General features: G+C 38.0%; 1 protein-coding gene across 1 annotated transcript in view; it reads left to right on the forward strand.

Moving 5' to 3' along the window:
- Nucleotides 1–18486, forward strand: part of LOC128660081 (zinc finger protein Xfin-like) — a 50504-nt gene extending 32018 nt beyond the window's left edge. The window contains exons 2-3 of the mRNA XM_053713695.1: nucleotides 2533–3087; nucleotides 13820–18486. Coding sequence (XP_053569670.1) covers nucleotides 2547–3087; nucleotides 13820–17760 — 4482 coding nt within the window. The 5' untranslated portion in view covers nucleotides 2533–2546 and the 3' untranslated portion in view covers nucleotides 17761–18486. The remainder of the gene's footprint in view (nucleotides 1–2532; nucleotides 3088–13819) is intronic.
- Nucleotides 18487–19002: the final 516 nt, after the last annotated feature.

Genomic DNA, 19002 nt, shown 5'->3' on the forward strand with positions numbered 1-19002 from the left:
TAACATGGCTTTCTCAAAAACCGGTTTAAAATTTAAATTATACCACATTTTAGGATTTCTGTGTAATACGATGCCCAGATATTTAATATTATCTGTATTTTTATTTATACACTCTGTATATACCTCTTAGGCGTTCAGGAATGAGGCCTCTGTAGAACAAATTGTGTATTATACTGACATATTGCACTTAGAGGTGTTGCGCCTGTTCTTTTCTTTTTCTTTGTGCTCTGTAGAACAGATTTACAAGCTTGCTACCTGGTCCTCGTTACATACTTTAACCAAGTTTTATCATTTTGATGTTTTGCCTCTGCCCACCTGATAAATAGGTGCCTGCCTTCCTTTTTCCTGTCCTACAGTTGTGGACTTCTCAGCTTGAGTATTAGTTTCCAAGAGTAAGTTCATGGACTCTCTCAACCATTAGAAATAAAAAACTTAATTTTATGTTTGGGTTGTGAGAGTCTACAAAAATAACCTGTTTTTTTTTCAGTGGCGGCAGTTCTAGTTGCAATTCTTTACCCCATTGATCGATCTTCATTCTATCTTGACTGGGCTCTTCTTACTACTGGAAGATAGGGGGAAGTAGATCGGATACTTAAAGCTCTGGTGTGGGTGTCTTTGCCTCTTCCTGTTGGCAAGGAGAAGTTTTTCTCAAGAGGAAGGTTGTGGACTCTCACAACCAAGAAAGAAATACATTTATCAGGAAAGCATAAATTATGTTTTTTACTCAATTTTATGTTTGTCTGAACCCCTTTAATCTAACCAAGTCTATGACTTGAGCATCAGGGGTTAATTTGCATGTAAAAAATGATTGGTAGGGGCGTGTTCATGGGAGATGTTTCCTCTGCCCTTCCCTAACAGTTTTCCTGCATCTCGCCTTTTCAAACATTAAAGGGACACTAAATCCATTTTTTTTCTTTCATGATTCAGATAAAGAATGCAATTTTAAGCAATTTTCTAATTTACTCCTATTATCAATTTTTCTTCATTCTCTTGCTATCTTTATTTAAAAAGCAGGAATGTGATGCATAGCAGCCGGCCCATTTTTGCTTGAGAACCTGGGTTATGCTTGCTCATTGGTGGGTAAATGTAATCCTCCAATAAGCAAGCGCTATCCATGGTGCTGAACCTAAAATGGGCTGGCTGCGAAGATCTACATTCCTGCCTTTAAAATAAAGATAGCAAGAGAACGATGAAAAATTGATAATGGGAGTAAATTAGAAAGTTGCTTAAAATTGCATGCTCTATCTGAATCATGAAAGAAAAAATTTGGGACCAGTGTCCCTTTAAAGTGCAACTATTACACTTAAGTTCACTTTTTCATTTGCTTATTCCTAATGGAAACTTGTCAAATAAAAAAACTTTTAGCAAAGGGTCTTTTTTTTATTTTAAATATGTAGAGACAGTCACTAATGTTGGGATTGCAAATTAGTTTATACTTGTGCTAAAGGCAGTGTCTCAAATTCAAATTAACTTATAATAACAATCAGTTACATACAAAGCATAATAGTAAAAGTAACACCTGCATCAATGCCTCTTCAATGAGAAAACCATAAGATCTCTTCCTACTTTTTCAGCACAATTTTAACCTCCCTAACCATAGTCTTGTTAAAACCTAGGATGCTCCGACATCTGGCACTATTTGGTTTATAATAACTTTGTAGTTAAAAAGTGAAATGAAACTTTTCTTTCGATGATTGAGTGTACAATAAAAAACAAAAACCTTTCTAAATTGCTTATGTTATCAAATTAATTATTTCTCTCAATATCCTTAGCTGGACATATCTAGGTAGGCTCAGGAACAGTCACATGTCTAGTATTAGTATGGCACCAATGCTTTTAATGAGCTAATATATGTTTCAGCACTAGATGGCAGTAGTGTTTTCACAATGTATGACATTGATAAAAACATTGTTTCAAATCTTCTGCCATGTAGTGCTCCGGAACCTATCCAGGTATGCGCTTCAACAAAAGATAAGAAAAGAATGATGTACAACGGAGTTTCAAATTCTTTGGGAAATTAGAGGAATTGTATTCCTATTAATGGATTTCATTTTAAAGGAAGAGTAAATACAGTAGAATTGCATGATAAAAAGACAATACAATAGCAGTTAGTCTGAACTTCAAATGAGTAGTAGATTTTTTTTTTTCTTTCTGACAAATTTCAGTTATGTTTATTTCCACTCCTCCTGTATCATGTGACAGCCATCAGCCAATCACAGATATACTTATAGTCTATTAATTCTTGCACATGCTCAGTAGGAACTGGTGATTCAAAGTGTAAATGTAAAAATACTGCACATTTTGTTGATGGAAGTAAATTGGAAAGATGTTTAAAATTGCTGCTCTATCTGAATCATGAAAGTTTAATTTTGACTTGAGTGTCCCTTTAACTGTATTTTTATTATGTATATATATACACATAGTTTTTTTGTCATTGTATAAAGTAATAATACAGGACACACAATTCCTTGGTGGCCATGGTTTGGGTAACTCTGTTTAGCATCTAATTCTGTTCTATTTTTCTCTTGATAGATGGAACTTTGGAGATGGCAAAAGTTGAATATTTTATGTCAGGTGTTGCATCACTAAAGGATCAGCAGGAAGGTATGGATTTTGCTAGTTTTATAATAGTAAAGATAGAAGATTCAGAGCAGATGCAGGTTTCTCCTGTATATGGAAGTGACTATATAAAGACTGAGATCTCAGAGGAGAAGTATCATGTCTGTACGCACTGCGGAAAGAACGTAAGCCCCCACACTACTTTATCAAGACCTGAGACTGTGTGTAAGGAGCAGAAACCACATCTGTGTACTCAATGTGAAGACAGCGTCACTGAGACTGTGTATCTGAAGAACAAAGAATTCCTCACCGGAGGGGCATCTAGTAGCAACACTGAAAGCTTTGAGCCAATCCGCTACCAGAGTCTTCTTGCTAAGCGCTCAGACTGCCCCGGAAGTTTTAATCAGGGTTCAGCATTGGCTAAGCACTGCAGTACACACATGAGTGATGGGCTGTTTAGCTGCACTGTCTGCTCTAAAACCTTTACCCAGAACTCTGACCTGGTGGTGCATCGCCAAACTCATTCAGGTGAGATGACGTGACTGTGCCTATAGGGCATCTTGCTACTTGTAGTCTGCACTCGCCCTGATATATATCACTGTAGGATGACACTGTGTATTTGATTTGACCTCACAAAGTATAGTAGCTTCCATTCATTGTTTACATAAACGTATATCATAATTACATAATCTGGTCTGTACAGAGAATCTGCAGGTTTTCCTACATTTACATATAACACTGCCCATCCACATTACACAAAGGGCTCCAGCATGACGGCTGACTGTAAGCACACTTGTTAGGGAGGGAGGTAAAAACCTTAGTTCTATAACAAGTCTGTATTACGTCCGTATACACATGCAGTAAAAAAACTGCAAGTTACTTCCTCATTTATAGCAGCTTTAGAAGCAAAATAGCTAATGCATGTTAATTGCAAACGTTGTCTATATCAAAAACTTTAATTAGCCCATATTTTTTGGTGTATAATGTCACTTTAAAGGGACATAATCATGAAAGGATAACTTTTGGGTTTCAGATAGAGTATACAATTATCAGATTCACTTCATTCTCTTGGAATCCTTTGACGGAGAGCAATTCTCTCCTGGGGCCTAGCTGAATACATTGGATGAGACAGTGAGAAAGCAGCTAGCTCGCAGTAGTGCATTGCTTCTCTTCTGAGCCTACCTATGGAGGCTTTTCAACAATGGATACAAAGAGAACAAAGCAAGTTAGATAATAGAAGTCAATTGGAAAATTGTTAAAAATTGCATGTTCTTTCTGAATCATGAACATTTAATTTTTTACTTTACTGTCCTTTTAATGCCATTGCTCCCTGCAAATCTATGTACACAGAATCAACTCATACTAAGTTTCAAGCAGCTCACTGAATAGAAGATTGTTTGGAGTGAAATAGATCTGCACAAGGACCTAAGTGTGAGGATGGAGGGGCAAGCATTAAACATGAAATATAATGTTATGGCATTAGTTAAATAAAACTATCTTAATTATTAATGAGATAGTTTACTCAAAATTTTTCTCCCCTTTAATTTGTTCTCAATGATCCACTTTACCTGCTGGGGTGTTTTAAATTGTTTACAAGTATTTCCATTACCCTTATATTGGCATTTTAAATAGTTGATTTAGCCTGTGGTATCCCAACCTATCCTGAAAGTTTTTTGCCTTAAAGGGACATTGAACCCAAATTTTTTCTTTCGTGATTCAGATAGAGCATAACATTTTAAGTAACTTTCTAATTTACTCATATTATCACATTTTCTTCATTCTCTTGGTATCTTTATTTGAAATGCAAGAATGTAAGTTTGATGCCGGCCCATTTTTGGTGAATAACCTGAGTTGTTCTTGCTGATTGGTGGATAAATTCATCCACCAATAAAAAAGTGCTGTCCAGAGACTGAACCAAAAAAAGCTTAGATGCCTTCTTTTTCAAATAAAGATAGCAAGAGAAAGAATAAAAATTGATAATAGGAGTAAATTAGAAAGTTGCTTAAAATTGCATGCTCTGCCTGAAAGAAAAAAATTGGGTTCAGTGTCCCTTTAAGGCCAAGCTGTGTAAACACAGCTAGAAGAAGAAATTACACTCCCAGTGGGGTATAGAAGAAATAAGGTAATAAAATGTTAATTTCTTTCATGTAATTAGCAAGAGTCCATGAGCTAGTGACGTATGGGATATACATTCCTACCAGGAGGGGCAAAGTTTCCCAAACCTCAAAATGCCTACAAATGCACCCCTCACCACACCCACAATTCAGTTTTACAAACTTTGCCTCCCATGGAGGTGGTGAAGTAAGTTTGTGCTAGATTCTTCGTTGATATGCGCTCCGCAGCAGGCTGGAGCCCGGTTTTCCTCTCAGAGTGCAGTGAATGTCAGAGGGATGTGAAGAGAGTATTGCCTATTTGAATTCAATGGTCTCCTTCTACGGGATCTATTTCATAGGTTCTCTGTTATCGGTCGTAGAGATTTCTTCTCCTACCTCCCTTTTCAGATCGACGATATACTCTTATATACCATTACCTCTACTGATTCTCGTTTCAGTACTGGTTTGGCTATCTACTTTATGTAGATGAGTGTCTTAGGGTAAGTAAGTCTTATTTCTATTTATGACACTCAAAGCTATGGTTGGGCACTTTATATGTAAAGTTCTAAATATATGTGTTTAAACTTATATTTGCCTTGATTCAGGATAATCAGTATTCCTTATTTCAGACAGTCAGTTTCATTATTTGGGATAATGCATATGAAATATTTTTTTCTTACCTTAAGAATTTTTTTCAATTGACTTTTTTTCCTGTGGGCTGTTAGGCTCGCGGGGGCTGAAAATGCTTCAATTTATTGCGTCATTTTTGGCGCAAACTTTTTTGGCACAAAAATTTTGTCATTTCCGGCGCCCTGATTGACGCCGGAAGTTTGCGTATGGTTGCGTCATTTTTTACGTTTAGACGTTTTTTTGGGCCAAAATTGTGGGCGTCGTTTTTTCGACGTCACAGGATGTGGCGTCATTCTTGGCGCCAAAAAATATGGGCATTGTACTTGGCGCCAATAATGTGGGCGTCATTTTTGGCGCCAAAAAATGTGGGCGTCATTTTTGTCTCCACCTTTTTTTCCACATTATTTCAATCCCATTGTTCATTGCTTCTGGTTGCTAGAGGCTTGTTCATTTGGCATTTTTCCCATTCCTGAAACTGTCATTTAAGGAATTTGATAATTTTGCTTTATATGTTGTTTTTTCTATTACATATTGCAAGATGTCTCAACATGACCCTGGATCAGAATCTACTTCTGGAAAGACGCTGCCTGATGCTGGTTCTACCAAAGTTGCATCTGTTGTAAACTTTTGGTAACTGTTCCTCCAGCTGTTGTTTGTGATAACTGTCATGATAAACTTTCTAATGCAGATTGTATTTCCATTAGTAATAATTCATTACCTGTTGTAGTTCCTTCAACATCTAATGTTCAGGATGTCCCTGTTAATGTAAAAGAATTTGTTTCTAAATCTATTAGGAAGGCTCTGTCTGTTATTCCTCCTTCCAGTAAGCGTAAAAGGTCTTTTAAAACTTCTCATATTTCAGATGAATTTTTTAAGTGACCGTCATCATTCTGACTTATCTGTTTCTGATGAGGATCTATCTGGCTCAGAAGATTCTGCCTCAGATATTGACACTGATAAATCTTCATATTTATTTAAGATGGAGTTTATTCGTTATTTACTTAAAGAAGTGTTAGTTGCTTTAGATATGGAGGAGTCTAGTCCTCTTGATACTATATCTACTAAGCGTTTAAATTCGGTTTTCAAACCTCATGTAATTATTCCTGAAGTTTTTCCAGTTCCTGATGCTATTTCAGAAGTAATTTCTAGGGAATGGAATAGTCTGGGTACTTTATTTACTCCTTCTCCAAGGTTTAAGAAATTGTACCCTGTACCATCTGATAGATTGGAATTTTGGGACAAAATCCCTAAAGTTGATGGGGCTATTTCTACTCTTGCTAAACGTACTACTATTCCTACGGCAGATAGTACTTCCTTTAAGGATCCTTTAGATAGGAAGCTTGAATCCTTTCTAAGGAGAGCTTATTTATGTTCAGGTAATCTTCTTAGACCTGCTATTTCTTTGGCTGATGTTGCTGCAGCTTCCACTTTCTGGTTGGAGGCTTTAGCGCAACAAGTGTCAGACCATAATGCTTATAGCATTGTTAAGCTTCTTCAACATGCTAATAACTTTATTTGTGATGCCATTTTTGATATCATTAGAATTGATGTCAGATATATGTCTTTAGCTATTTTAGCTAGAAGAGCTTTATGGCTTAAATATTGGAATGCAGATATGACTTCTAAGTCAACTTTGCTTTCTCTTTCTTTCCAAGGTAATAAATTGTTTGGTTCACAGTTGGATTCTATTATTTCAACTGTTACTGGGGGGAAGGGAACCTTTTTGCCTCAAGACAAAAAATCTAAAGGTAAATACAGGGCTGCTAATCGTTTTCGTTCCTTTCGTCAGAATAAAGAACAGAAGCCTGACCCTTCCCCTAAAGGAACGGTTTCTGTTTGGAAACCTTCTCCAGTCTGGAATAAATCCAAGCCTTTTAGAAAGTCAAAACCAGCTCCTAAATCCGCATGAAGGTGCGGCCCTCATTCCATCTTTTTCAAAGATGTTTGGATAAATTCGATTCACAGTCTTTGGATTCAGAACATTATTTCTCAAGGTTACAGAATAGGTTTCAAGATAAGACCCCCTGTGAGAAGATTTTTTCTTTCTCACATTCCAGTAAACCCAGTGAAGGCTCAGGCATTTCTGAAATGTGTTTCAGATCTAGAGTTGTCTGGGGTAATTGTACCAGTTCCAGTTCTGGAACAGGGTCTGGGGTTTTACTCAAATCTATTCATTGTACCAAAGAAGGAGAATTCCTTCAGACCAGTTCTGGATCTAAAAATATTGAATCGTTATGTAAGAATACCAACATTCAAAATGGTGACTATAAGGACTATTCTGCCTTTTATTCAGCAAGGGCATTATATGTCCACAATAGATTTACAGGATGCATATCTTCATATTCCAATTCATCCAGATCACTATCATTTTCTGAGATTCTCTTTTCTAGACAAGCATTACCAGTTTGTTGCCCTTCCGTTTGGCCTAGCAACAGCTCCAAGGATCTTTTCAAAGGTTCTCGGTGCCCTTCTCTGTAATCAGAGAACAGGGTATTGCGGTATTTCCTTATTTGGACGATATCTTGGTACTTGCTCAGTCTTTACATTCTGCAGAATCTCATACGAATCAACTTGTGTTGTTTCTTCAAAAACATGGTTGGAGGATCAATTTACCAAAGAGTTCCTTGATTCCTCAGACAAAGGTAACCTTTTTGGGCTTTCAAATAGATTCAGTGTCCATGACTTTGTCTCTAACAGAAAAGAAAACGCCTGAAGTTGGTTTCAGCTTGTCGAACCCTTCAGTCTCAATCATTCCCTTCGGTAGCTTTTTGCATGGAAATTCTAGGTCTTGTGACTGCTGCATCGGACGCGATCCCCTTTGCTCGTTTTCACATGAGACCTCTTCAGCTTTGTATGCTGAACCAGTGGTGCAGGGATTATACAAGGATTTCACAAATAATATCCTTAAATCCCAATGTTCGGTCTTCTCTGACTTGGTGGTTGGATCACCATTGTTTAATTCAAGGGGCCTCTTTTGTTCGCCCAACCTGGACTGTGATCTCAACAGATGCGAGTCTTTCAGGTTGGGGAGCTGTATGGGGATCTCTGACAGCGCAGGGGGTTTGGGAATCTCAGGAGGCGAGATTACCAATCAACATTTTGGAACTCCGTGCGATTTTCAGAGCTCTTCAGTTCTGGCCTCTTCTGAAGAGAGAATCGTTTATTTGTTTTCAGACGGACAATGTCACAACCGTGGCGTATGTCAATCATCAAGGTGGGACTCACAGTCCTCAAGCTATGAAAGAAGTATCTTGGATACTTGTATGGGCGGAATCCAGCTCCTGTCTAATTTCTACGGTTCACATCCCAGGTGTAGACAATTGGGAAGCAGATTATCTCAGTCGCCAGACGTTACATCCGGGCGAATGGTCTCTTCACCCAGAGGTATTTCTTCAGATTGTTCAAATCTGGGGACTTCCAGAAATAGATCTGATGGCCTCTCATCTAAACAAGAAACTTCCCAGGTATCTGTCCAGATCCAGGGATCCTCAGGCGGAGGCAGTGGACGCGTTGTCGCTTCCTTGGAATTATCATCCTGCCTATGTCTTTCCGCCTCTAGTTCTTCTTCCAAGAGTGATTTCCAAAATTCTAATGGAACGTTCGTTTGTACTGCTGGTGGCTCCAGCATGGCCTCACAGGTTTTGGTATGCGGATCTCATTCGGATGGCCAGTTGACAACCTTGGACACTTCCGTTAAGACCAGACCTTCTATCTCAAGGCCCGTTTTTCCATCAGGATCTCAAATCATTAAATTTGAAGGTATGGAAATTGAACGCTTGATTCTTAGTCATAGAGGTTTCTCTGACTCAGTAATTAATACTATGTTACAGGCTTGTAAATCTGTGTCTAGAAAGATTTATTATCGAGTCTGGAAGACTTACATTTCTTGGTGTTCTTCTCATAAGTTTTCCTGGCATTCTTTTAGAATTCCTAGAATTTTACAATTTCTCCAGGATGGTTTGGATAAAGGTTTATCTGCAAGTTCCTTGAAAGGACAAATTTCTGTTCTTTTTCACAGAAAAATTGCTAATCTTCCTGATATTCATTGTTTCGTACAGGCTTTGGTTCGTATCAAGCCTGTCATTAAGTCAATCTCTCCTCCTTGGAGTCTTAATTTGGTTCTGAGGGCTTTACAGGCTCCTCCATTTGAACCTATGCATTCTCTGGATATTAAGTTACTTTCTTGGAAAGTTTTGTTCCTTTTGGCCATCTCTTCTGCTAGAAGAGTTTCTGAGTTATCTGCTCTTTCTTGTGAATCTCCTTTTCTGATTTTTCATCAGGATAAGGCGGTGTTGCGGACTTCATTTCAATTTTTACCTAAGGTTGTGAATTCTAACAACATTAGTAGAGAGATTGTTGTCCATTCATTGTGTCCTAATCCTAAGAATGCAAAGGAGTGATCTTTACATTCTTTGGATGTAGTAAGAGCTTTGAAATATTATTTTGAAGCTACTAAAGATTTTAGAAAGACTTCTAGTCTATTTGTTATCTTTTCTGGTTCCAGGAAAGGTCAGAAAGCTTCTGCCATTTCTTTGGCGTCTTGGTTAAAGTCTTTGATTCATCATGCTTATGTGGAGTCGGGTAAGTCCCCGCCTCAAAGGATTACGGCTCATTCTACCAGGTCAGTTTTTACTTCCTGGGCTTTTAGGAATGAAGCTTCTGTTGATCAGATTTGCAAAGCAGCAACTTGGTCTTCTTTGCATACTTTTACTAAATTCTACCATTTTGATGTTTTCTCTTCTTCAGAAGCAGTTTTTGGTAGAAAAGTACTTAAGGCAGCTGTTTCAGTTTGATTCTGCTGCTTATTATTTCATTTTTTTGATTTGGGTTGTGTATTATTTTTTCAGCGGAATTGGCTGTCTTTATTTTATCCCTCCCTCTCTAGTGACTCTTGCGTGGAAGTTCCACATTTTGGGTATCTGCTATCCCATACGTCACTAGCTCATGGACTCTTGCTAATTACATGAAAGAAAACATAATTTATGTAAGAACTTACCTGATAAATTCATTTCTTTCATATTAGCAAGAGTCCATGAGACCCACCCTTTTTGTGGTGGTTATGATTTTTTTGTATAAAGCACAATTATTCCAATTCCTTATTTTTAATGCTTTCGCTCCTTTCTTATCACCCCACTTCTTGGCTATTCGTTAAACTGAATTGTGGGTGTGGTGAGGGGTGTATTTGTAGGCATTTTGAGGTTTGGAAAACTTTGCCCCTCCTGGTAGGAATCAGTGACGTGCAGTGACGTCAGAGGCTGGTGAGGCAGTGGCTAGGATACGCCTTCATTCTTTAGATATCCTTTGTTGAAGAAATAGCAATGCACATGGGTGAGCCAATCACATGAGGTATCTATGTGCAGCCACCAATCAGCAGCTACTGAGCATATTTAGATATGATTTTCAACAAAGGACATCAAAAGAATGAAGAAAATTAGATATTAGATGTAAATTGGAAAGTTATTTAAATTTGCATATGGGTTTCATATGGGTTTCATGTCCCTTTAAATGGTGTCTTGGAAAACTGGTAAACTTAGTAAACATCTGATTTTAGTCTAAAAGGATTGTAACAGAAACTCTTGCCAGATAACACAATGCTTGCTCTGATTATGAGATCTAGAAATCCATGCCCATTAAAATATGTTTAAAACATACTTTTTACTTTAAAGGGACATGCCACCCACATTTTTTCTTTTATGATTTATAAAGAGAATGCAATTTTAAACATCTTTCTAATTTACTTATATTATCTAATTTGTTGTATTCTCTTGATATTCTTTGATGAAAAGCATATCTAGATATGCTCACTAGCTGCTGATTGGTTGCTGCACATAGAAGCCTCGTGTGATTGGCTCACCATGTGCATTGCTTTTTCTTCAACTAAGGATATTTAAAAAATGAAGCAAAATAAATAATGGAAGTAAATTGTAATGTTGTTAAATTTCTATTCTCTATCTGAATCATGAAAGAAAGATTTTGGGTTTAGTGGCCCTTTAATGCTGTAAATTATGCTTATAGATTCTTTCATTACATAAGGGATGAGAGAGTCAGAGGGGGAGGAAGAGAGACAGAGAGAGAAAGAGACCATGGGGGAGAACAACACATAAGGAGAGAGATGGATAGATAGAGAGACACACACACACACACACACACAAGGGGGGGGGGGGAGAGGGACCACTGCATTTTAAAGTAATAAAACAGCAGAGCTACAGAGAGTTCAGAAAGTAAGACTATACATTAGTACAGAGGCAAGCTGCTAAGTTAGTGGGTGTAAAGTTTGAGTAAACAAAATACAAAAACGACCCTGCTGTAAAAGAGTAAAAAAAACACTAAACCACATTCATTAAATTATCATTTTCACTAACAGAATCCCTTTTTAGTAAAATCTTACTTCAATAAGATGTGGCTGAAACAGTGTTCTCTGTGCCTCTCTCTTCCTGCTCTGTAAGGATTCAGGAAGTGACAGTGGCACATTCCACTGCACTTAGAGGGGAAGAACAGAACTCTCTTTTTCACTTTTAGCAAAGCTAGCAGGTTCACAGGACAGCAACAAAATATATGAAAGTTGTTTTTTTCAGTTTTTTGTTTTGTTTTATATGATTTAACATCCAGCCCCAACCCTATGTTCCACTTACTATTGCCTCTCGCTGGATTGGTTCAGCCCAAATAGGACTGCCTCAAATAAGCAGTTAATGGGCCATGCAATGATCTTAACCACTTGCATCCAGTAGGTGGCGCAGAATGTTGTGTAATGGTGGGCAGACCTGCTTGTGCCTCTTCATTGCACAACATATAGCTGTGAGAAAAAAAAATGCTGGGGAAAAAAAATACAATTTTTTTTTTAAAGCCAATAAAAAAAAATATATTTTTGCCCATATGAGAGGTGAAGCACTGCCTCACCTGCCTCTAGTGACTGCACATCACTGGTAGGAATGTATATCCCTATACGTCACTAGCTCATGGACTCTTGCTAATATGAAAGAAATGAATTTATCAGGTAAGTTCTTACATAAATTATGTTTTTCCATTGCTCTCTCCAAGTATTGGTCTTTGATTTACGGACAGATATAAGATAAAGAAGCAGGTATATGTGATAAAGTAATAAGATCTGATTATACCTACAAGTTCAACCCATTTTATTAGGTTGTGGCTTCAAAACACAAAATCATCTATTTCATATACACAAATAAACCTTAAAAAGCAAATCTCATACATTTTATACTCTGCAGCTGGTAATAAAAAGTAATTGGAAACACATTAAGGGAAATACAATTTTATAGTATACTGTCCCTTTAATGTAATAATTTATTTTTCTCCTAACAGTAAAGTACAGGTGGAAAGTTGATCAAATTTGAATGATTAACCAATTAAACTGGAGAGATTTTACCTCCAAATAATTTCATTAATTTCAATGATCTATCTATGCGTATCTAATGATATATAACCACGTCAGTAATGATCTGATATAACCGGAAAAAATCATCTATAAACTTTAAATCAAACCCACCCTGCTTTTTACAATTTTGCATTTCAGCCAATCAGTGCTGAATCTTGCATAACCCCATGGGAGGGAGCACAATTATCTATATGGCACACACGAACTAGCGCTGTCTAGCTGTGAAAAGCTGTCAAGTGCACTGAGATAGACGGCCTTCAACGGTTTAGAAATCAGTTTGAGCCTACCTTTCAACAAAGAATTTCAAGAGAACAAAGCTACTTTGATAATGAAAGTAAAATTGCATGCCTTCTCTGAATCATAAACGTTTACTTTTGACTTTACTGTCCCTTTTAATGTATTAGGGTGTTTTATTACTGCACTAAAGTATAGTACCAGGTCGGCAACAAACTTCAGATTTGGTACTAAACATGGAGTGATTGGTGTCTATGTAGATAGGTTGTCCCTGATTGGCTCAGTGGCCATTATTCAACTCTGATTTTATGTATGTGTTTAACCTCTTTTGAGCGTTTAACCCATAGTTCTAGGCAAGCGACAGTACAATAATAACATGCCCTGATGCATTAAAAGCTTGTTCTTATTGAGGTTTTATGCTCCTTTTAAAGGGACATCAAACCTAACCATAATGTTTCATGATTCAGATAGAGCTTGTCATTTTAAAAAAACTTTCTAATTTTACTTCTATCGTCAATTTGTCTTCATTCTTTTGTTATCTTTTGTTGAAAAGCAGGGTGCTAAATTCAGGCACGTGCACATGTCTAGCACTATACAACAGCAGTTTTGCAAGAATGTTATACATATGCAAGAGCACTAGATGGCAGCACTATTTCCTACCAAACATGTGCGCACTACCTATCTAGGTAGCTCTTCAACAAAAGCATACCATGAGAACAAAGCAAATTTTATAATAGAAGAATAGTGAAAACTTTTTTTTTTATACTATATGTTCTATCTGAATAGCTAATGCAAAAAAAAATATTTTTTTATACGTTGGTTATGTTTTCTGCCGTGTAACTATATAACATGTTAGGTAAACTATAAACTCAAATGTTCTAACAAATATAATTATATCTCTCTTTGTCAGGTCACGTTCCGGAACAAACTGCTATCCATCATCATAGCTTAACAGTCGTGAAGATCGAAGATACAGAACAGACCGAGGTGCCTACTGACTGTAAGACGGGATCTGCACAGAGATCGATATCCAGGGAAAAGCAATATATTTGTTGCCTCTGTGGGGAAAACTTTAGTTATTATGATGCTTTTTCAAGACACCAAAGTGTTTGTAAGGGACAGAAACCTTATCAAAGTCCTGATTGTGAGAAAAGATTCACAAGTGCTCCTGATGTGATGAAACCCGAGAAGAACCACACTGAGGATAGACTGTATCCCTGCATGGGTTGTGAGAAAAACTTCACAGACAAGTCATCCCTTGTTAGCCACCAGAGGAGTCACACAGATGACCGGCCATACAAGTGCTCGGACTGTCCTAAAAGCTTTAATCAGAGTTCTGCTCTGACGAAGCACCGCAGGACACACACAGGTGAGAGACCTTATTCATGCACCATCTGTGTAAAAAGATTTATCCAGAACTCTGACCTGGTTAAACACCTACGTACTCACACAGGCGAGAAGCCCTATCAGTGTTTGTTGTGTGAGAAGAGATTTGCAGAAAGCTCTGCCTTGATTAAACACAAGCGGACGCACAATGCTAAACAACCTTTTAAATGCTCCTGGTGCAACCAAAGCTTTAAGCAGAATTCTGATCTCCTTAATCATGTGAGGACACACACTGACTGGGAATCATTGCAGTGTCCTGATCCAGATGAAGCGGTGGAAAGGAAAACAGACCTTCTTAGCTCTCAAAAGGACATGATACAAGTTGCTGACACCCCTTATACTTGTGCTGAATGCAGAAGAACCTTTAAACTTTGGACTTCCTTTATTAAACACCAGCAAACACACGCCAGGGAAAAGCCCTACCAATGCTCACAATGTGACAAAAGCTTTATTCAGAACTCTGATTTGGTTAAGCATGTGAGGACGCACACTGGAGAGAGGCCATATCAATGTGCAGAGTGTGAAAAAGGATTTATTCAAAAATCTGACCTTGCAAAGCACTTAAGGACGCATACAGGCGAGCGGCCTTTTCAGTGTGTTCACTGCAAAAAATGTTTCACAGAAAGGTCAGCGTTGGCCAAGCACCATAGGATTCATACTGGTGAAAAGCCATACACGTGTACAGAGTGTGGGAAAGGTTTTACTCAGAGGTCAAACCTTATATTACACCATAGAATTCACACTGGTGAAAGGCCCTATAAATGTACAAAATGTGATCGTGGATTTATTCAGAACTCAGATCTGGTAAAGCATCAGAAAGTTCACACAAAATGGCAGGTTATTGACTCAAATCTTTTATGTAATGGCCCCCCTTATCAGTGTGTAGAGTGTGATCGAAGTTTCACCCAATGGTCTGCTTTTGTAAAACATGGCAAGCTACACAAAGGAGACAAAATACTTCAGTGTGTAGAGTGCAACAAAAACTTTGTTCAAAGATCAGATCTCTTAAAGCATCAACGTTCCCATACTGGAGAAAAGCCTTTTAAGTGTGTGTTATGTGAGAAGAGTTTTATACAGAAGTCTGACCTCCACAAGCATTGGAGGACACACACTGGAGAAAGACCTTATCATTGTTATCAGTGTAACAAAAGTTTTACAGAAAAATCTGCCTTAATTAAACATCATAGGACACACACGGGCGAGAGACCATACAAATGCAGTGTCTGTGAGAAAGGCTTCATTCAGAACTCTGCTCTGACCAAACACATGAGGAGCCACACTGGAGAAAAGCCGTATGCTTGTGAACATTGTGGGAAGTGTTTTATTCAGAGCTCCGATCTGGTAAAACACAAGAGAATTCATACTGGGGAAAAACCTTATCACTGCACAGAATGTAACAAAAGGTTCACTGAAGGGTCATCACTAGTGAAACATCGGAGAACCCACACTGGGGAGAAACCATATAGATGCCAGCAGTGTGGTAAGAACTTCACCCAAAGTTCAGACCTTGTCAAACATATTGCGATTCACACTATGAAAAACCCACCCACAGCAACTGCCTTCCACAAAATAGTTATGTTTAACCCGGAAACACTGAGCCATTCTACAGTGGAGGGGAGTGGTTCATTTCAATGCACAGAATGTAATAAAGTCTTTCTTAAGAAGCCAGCTTTTGTAAAGCACCTTAAAACTCATTCTACAGAGAAACGCTATCCATGCAGTGAATGTAATAAAAGTTTCTTTCAGACCTCCGACCTAGTAAAACACCTGAGGACGCACACAGGTGAGCGCCCTTATCATTGTTTACAGTGCAACAAAGGTTTCATCCAGAGCTCTGACCTTGTAAAGCATCAAAGAACTCACACTGGTGAGAGACCGTACACTTGCAATGAATGTGACAGAGGTTTTGTGCAGAGATCAGCCTTGACCAAGCATATGAGGATTCACACTGGAGAAAAGCCTTATAAATGCGAGCAGTGTGGGAAATCTTTCATTCAGAATTCGGATCTGGTGAAGCACCAGAGGATCCACTCTGGAGAGAAACCTTACCACTGTCCAGAGTGTTACAAGACCTTCACTGAGGGATCATCTTTAATCAAACACAGCAGAATTCACAGTAAAGTGAGGCCCTACCCATGTAATAAATGTGGAAAAAGTTTTAGCCAAAGCTCCAACCTTCTTAAACATGTAAAAAGCCATGTGGAAGAAAAGGTAAATATTACTCTTGGATCAACACTGGACTTTGTCTCAGGTGTTGAATTTCATCAGGACAAGCCAAGTTTGACAAATATTCCTGTGAGTGTCCCTGGAACGACGGACACTTGTACTGGAGCAAGAATATTTAAATGCCTTGAGTGTGGGAAAAGCTTTGGTCATAGATCAGTATTGATTAAACATGTGCGTATTCACACTGGGGAAAGGCCGTACAAGTGTACCCAATGTGAAAGAAACTTCATCCAGAAATCCGATCTGGTTAAACATTACCGTACTCACACTGGGGAGAGACCATATAAATGTGGTGATTGCAGTAGAAGCTTTGTTGAAAAGTCGGCTCTTTCTAAGCATGAAAGAATCCACAGAAGAGAGGAACTTGCTCCTGAAGAACAAAGAAGCTATGTAGCCAATTCTCAAGCTCCTCAACTCCAAATCACCTACTGGCGTGAATCCGAAGATGATCCTAAGAATCTGATACCAAAGTTTCAGATTATAAAACAAGAAGATCATTACCCTGTTGTCAGACATTTTAGTCCATATAGTGGTTTCAAAGGTTTTTATCCTTCTGTGCTTAAACATAGGCGAAAGGTCTCCAAGTCCCAATCACATAATTGTCCATATTGCAACAAATGTTTTACGCACCGGTCTGTTTTCTTAACGCACCTCAGGACACACACAGGAGAGCAGCCCTACACATGCAATGAGTGTGGGAAGAGCTTTAGTCAAAGTTCTGCTCTTGTAAAGCATGTGAGGACGCACACTGGTGAGAGACCATATCGGTGTCCTATATGTGAGAAAGGTTTCATCCAGAACTCTGACCTTGGCAAACACCTGAGGGTTCACACAGGAGAGAAGCCTCACAAGTGCATTGTATGCGAAAAATGTTTCAAAGACCGCTCAGCAATGGTCAAGCATTTTAGAACCCATACTGGGGAAAGACCATATAAATGTATAGAGTGTGGACGAGGGTTTGTACAAAAATCTGACCTGGTGAAGCACTTGCGAATCCATACAGGGGAGAAGCCTTACTCTTGTCGTATATGCAACCGTAGCTTCAGTACTCACTCTGCTTCCGCTAGACATGAGCGTATGTGCCATCAGGAGACGCCCCAACAATATTCAGTCTATGGTAGTAATTTGTTTTATAGCTCAGAATTTGCTTGGAAAGAATATTCTCAGCTTACTGACAGACCTCACATGTTTCTTGGGGAAAACTTAAGTTTGATCACAAGAATGTCAGTGGCCACATAGCTAAAGAATGAGTATAACCACACGGAATTAGAACCGATAATAATTGACACATGGGGTAACACTTAAAGGGACAGTACACTAAAATTGTTTTTCCATTAATGTATTTCCAGTGACTTGTTATACCAGCTGCAGAGTATAGAATTTATGAGAAATTGCATTTTCAGGTTTGTGTATATGAAGTTGCTGGTTTTGTGTTTTGATCTCATTATGTTATCACTTTGTGTACACAGACTTGCTTTCTTATCTTATATTGTCATTTTATTACTTAACTATCCTGCATCCCTCTGAGAGTATAACTTCTTCTGCTGGCTGTGTTTACTTGTCAATAGCATATACTCCAGTATCAAAACTTTCAGTATATGTGGCTATACCACAGACTAAATCAGCTATTTCAAATGCTTAAAAAGGTGTAAAGAAGCTACTTGTAAACAATTTAATACACTCTAGCAGGTAAAATTGATCATTGGGAATAATTTTAAGGGGAGACATTTTTTGGATGAACTGTCCCTTTAACAGTAGCATTCATGTTCTTTCAGACGACCCTAACCTCTTTAGTAACTTCCTTTGTTATCAAATATACCATGTTTGGGGGATACCCTTTTCTTGTATATTTTTCTTTAGTCTACAGAATTGTTTGTAGTGGTGACACTGAGCCAAGCTCTGAAATGGGGGGATGCCCAAATGAAAGTAAATGTATTTATATATATATATATATATATATATATATATATATATATATATATATATATATATATATATATATATATATAATCTGATGGAAAATGGCACACACCATCACTCCAACCACCTGGTGCTCTGCATTAAATGCACTTACATCAATACCAGATAATCCCCACGGTTGGCATCCGTGTCTCCAGAGTTATCAAAAGAGCAGGCACAAACAGGTTATTCCAAAGATGACATGTCTGCACGGCCTCCATTGACAAAGGCTCCTGCGAGAGCCGAAACGTTTGTGTTCAGGCCCTTGTTACACTGCTTGTAAATTAAAGGCATCTTTGGAATGTCCTGTTTGTGTCTGCTCTTTTGATAACCCTGGAGACACGGATGCCAACCGTGGGGATTATATCCAGGCTTTGGATACCCTTGTTATATATACAACTCCCATTGATAATTAACTTGTGTCCCTAAAGAGCCATTAAATAAAGTAGAATTGTAAAATAAAAAAATGTATAATAAAAATACTATTCAGTAACCTCTTGTATTTCAAATGAACAATAGATT

Source organism: Bombina bombina, chromosome 5 (genome assembly GCF_027579735.1).
Source record: "Bombina bombina isolate aBomBom1 chromosome 5, aBomBom1.pri, whole genome shotgun sequence".
NCBI classification, from domain to species: domain Eukaryota; kingdom Metazoa; phylum Chordata; class Amphibia; order Anura; family Bombinatoridae; genus Bombina; species Bombina bombina.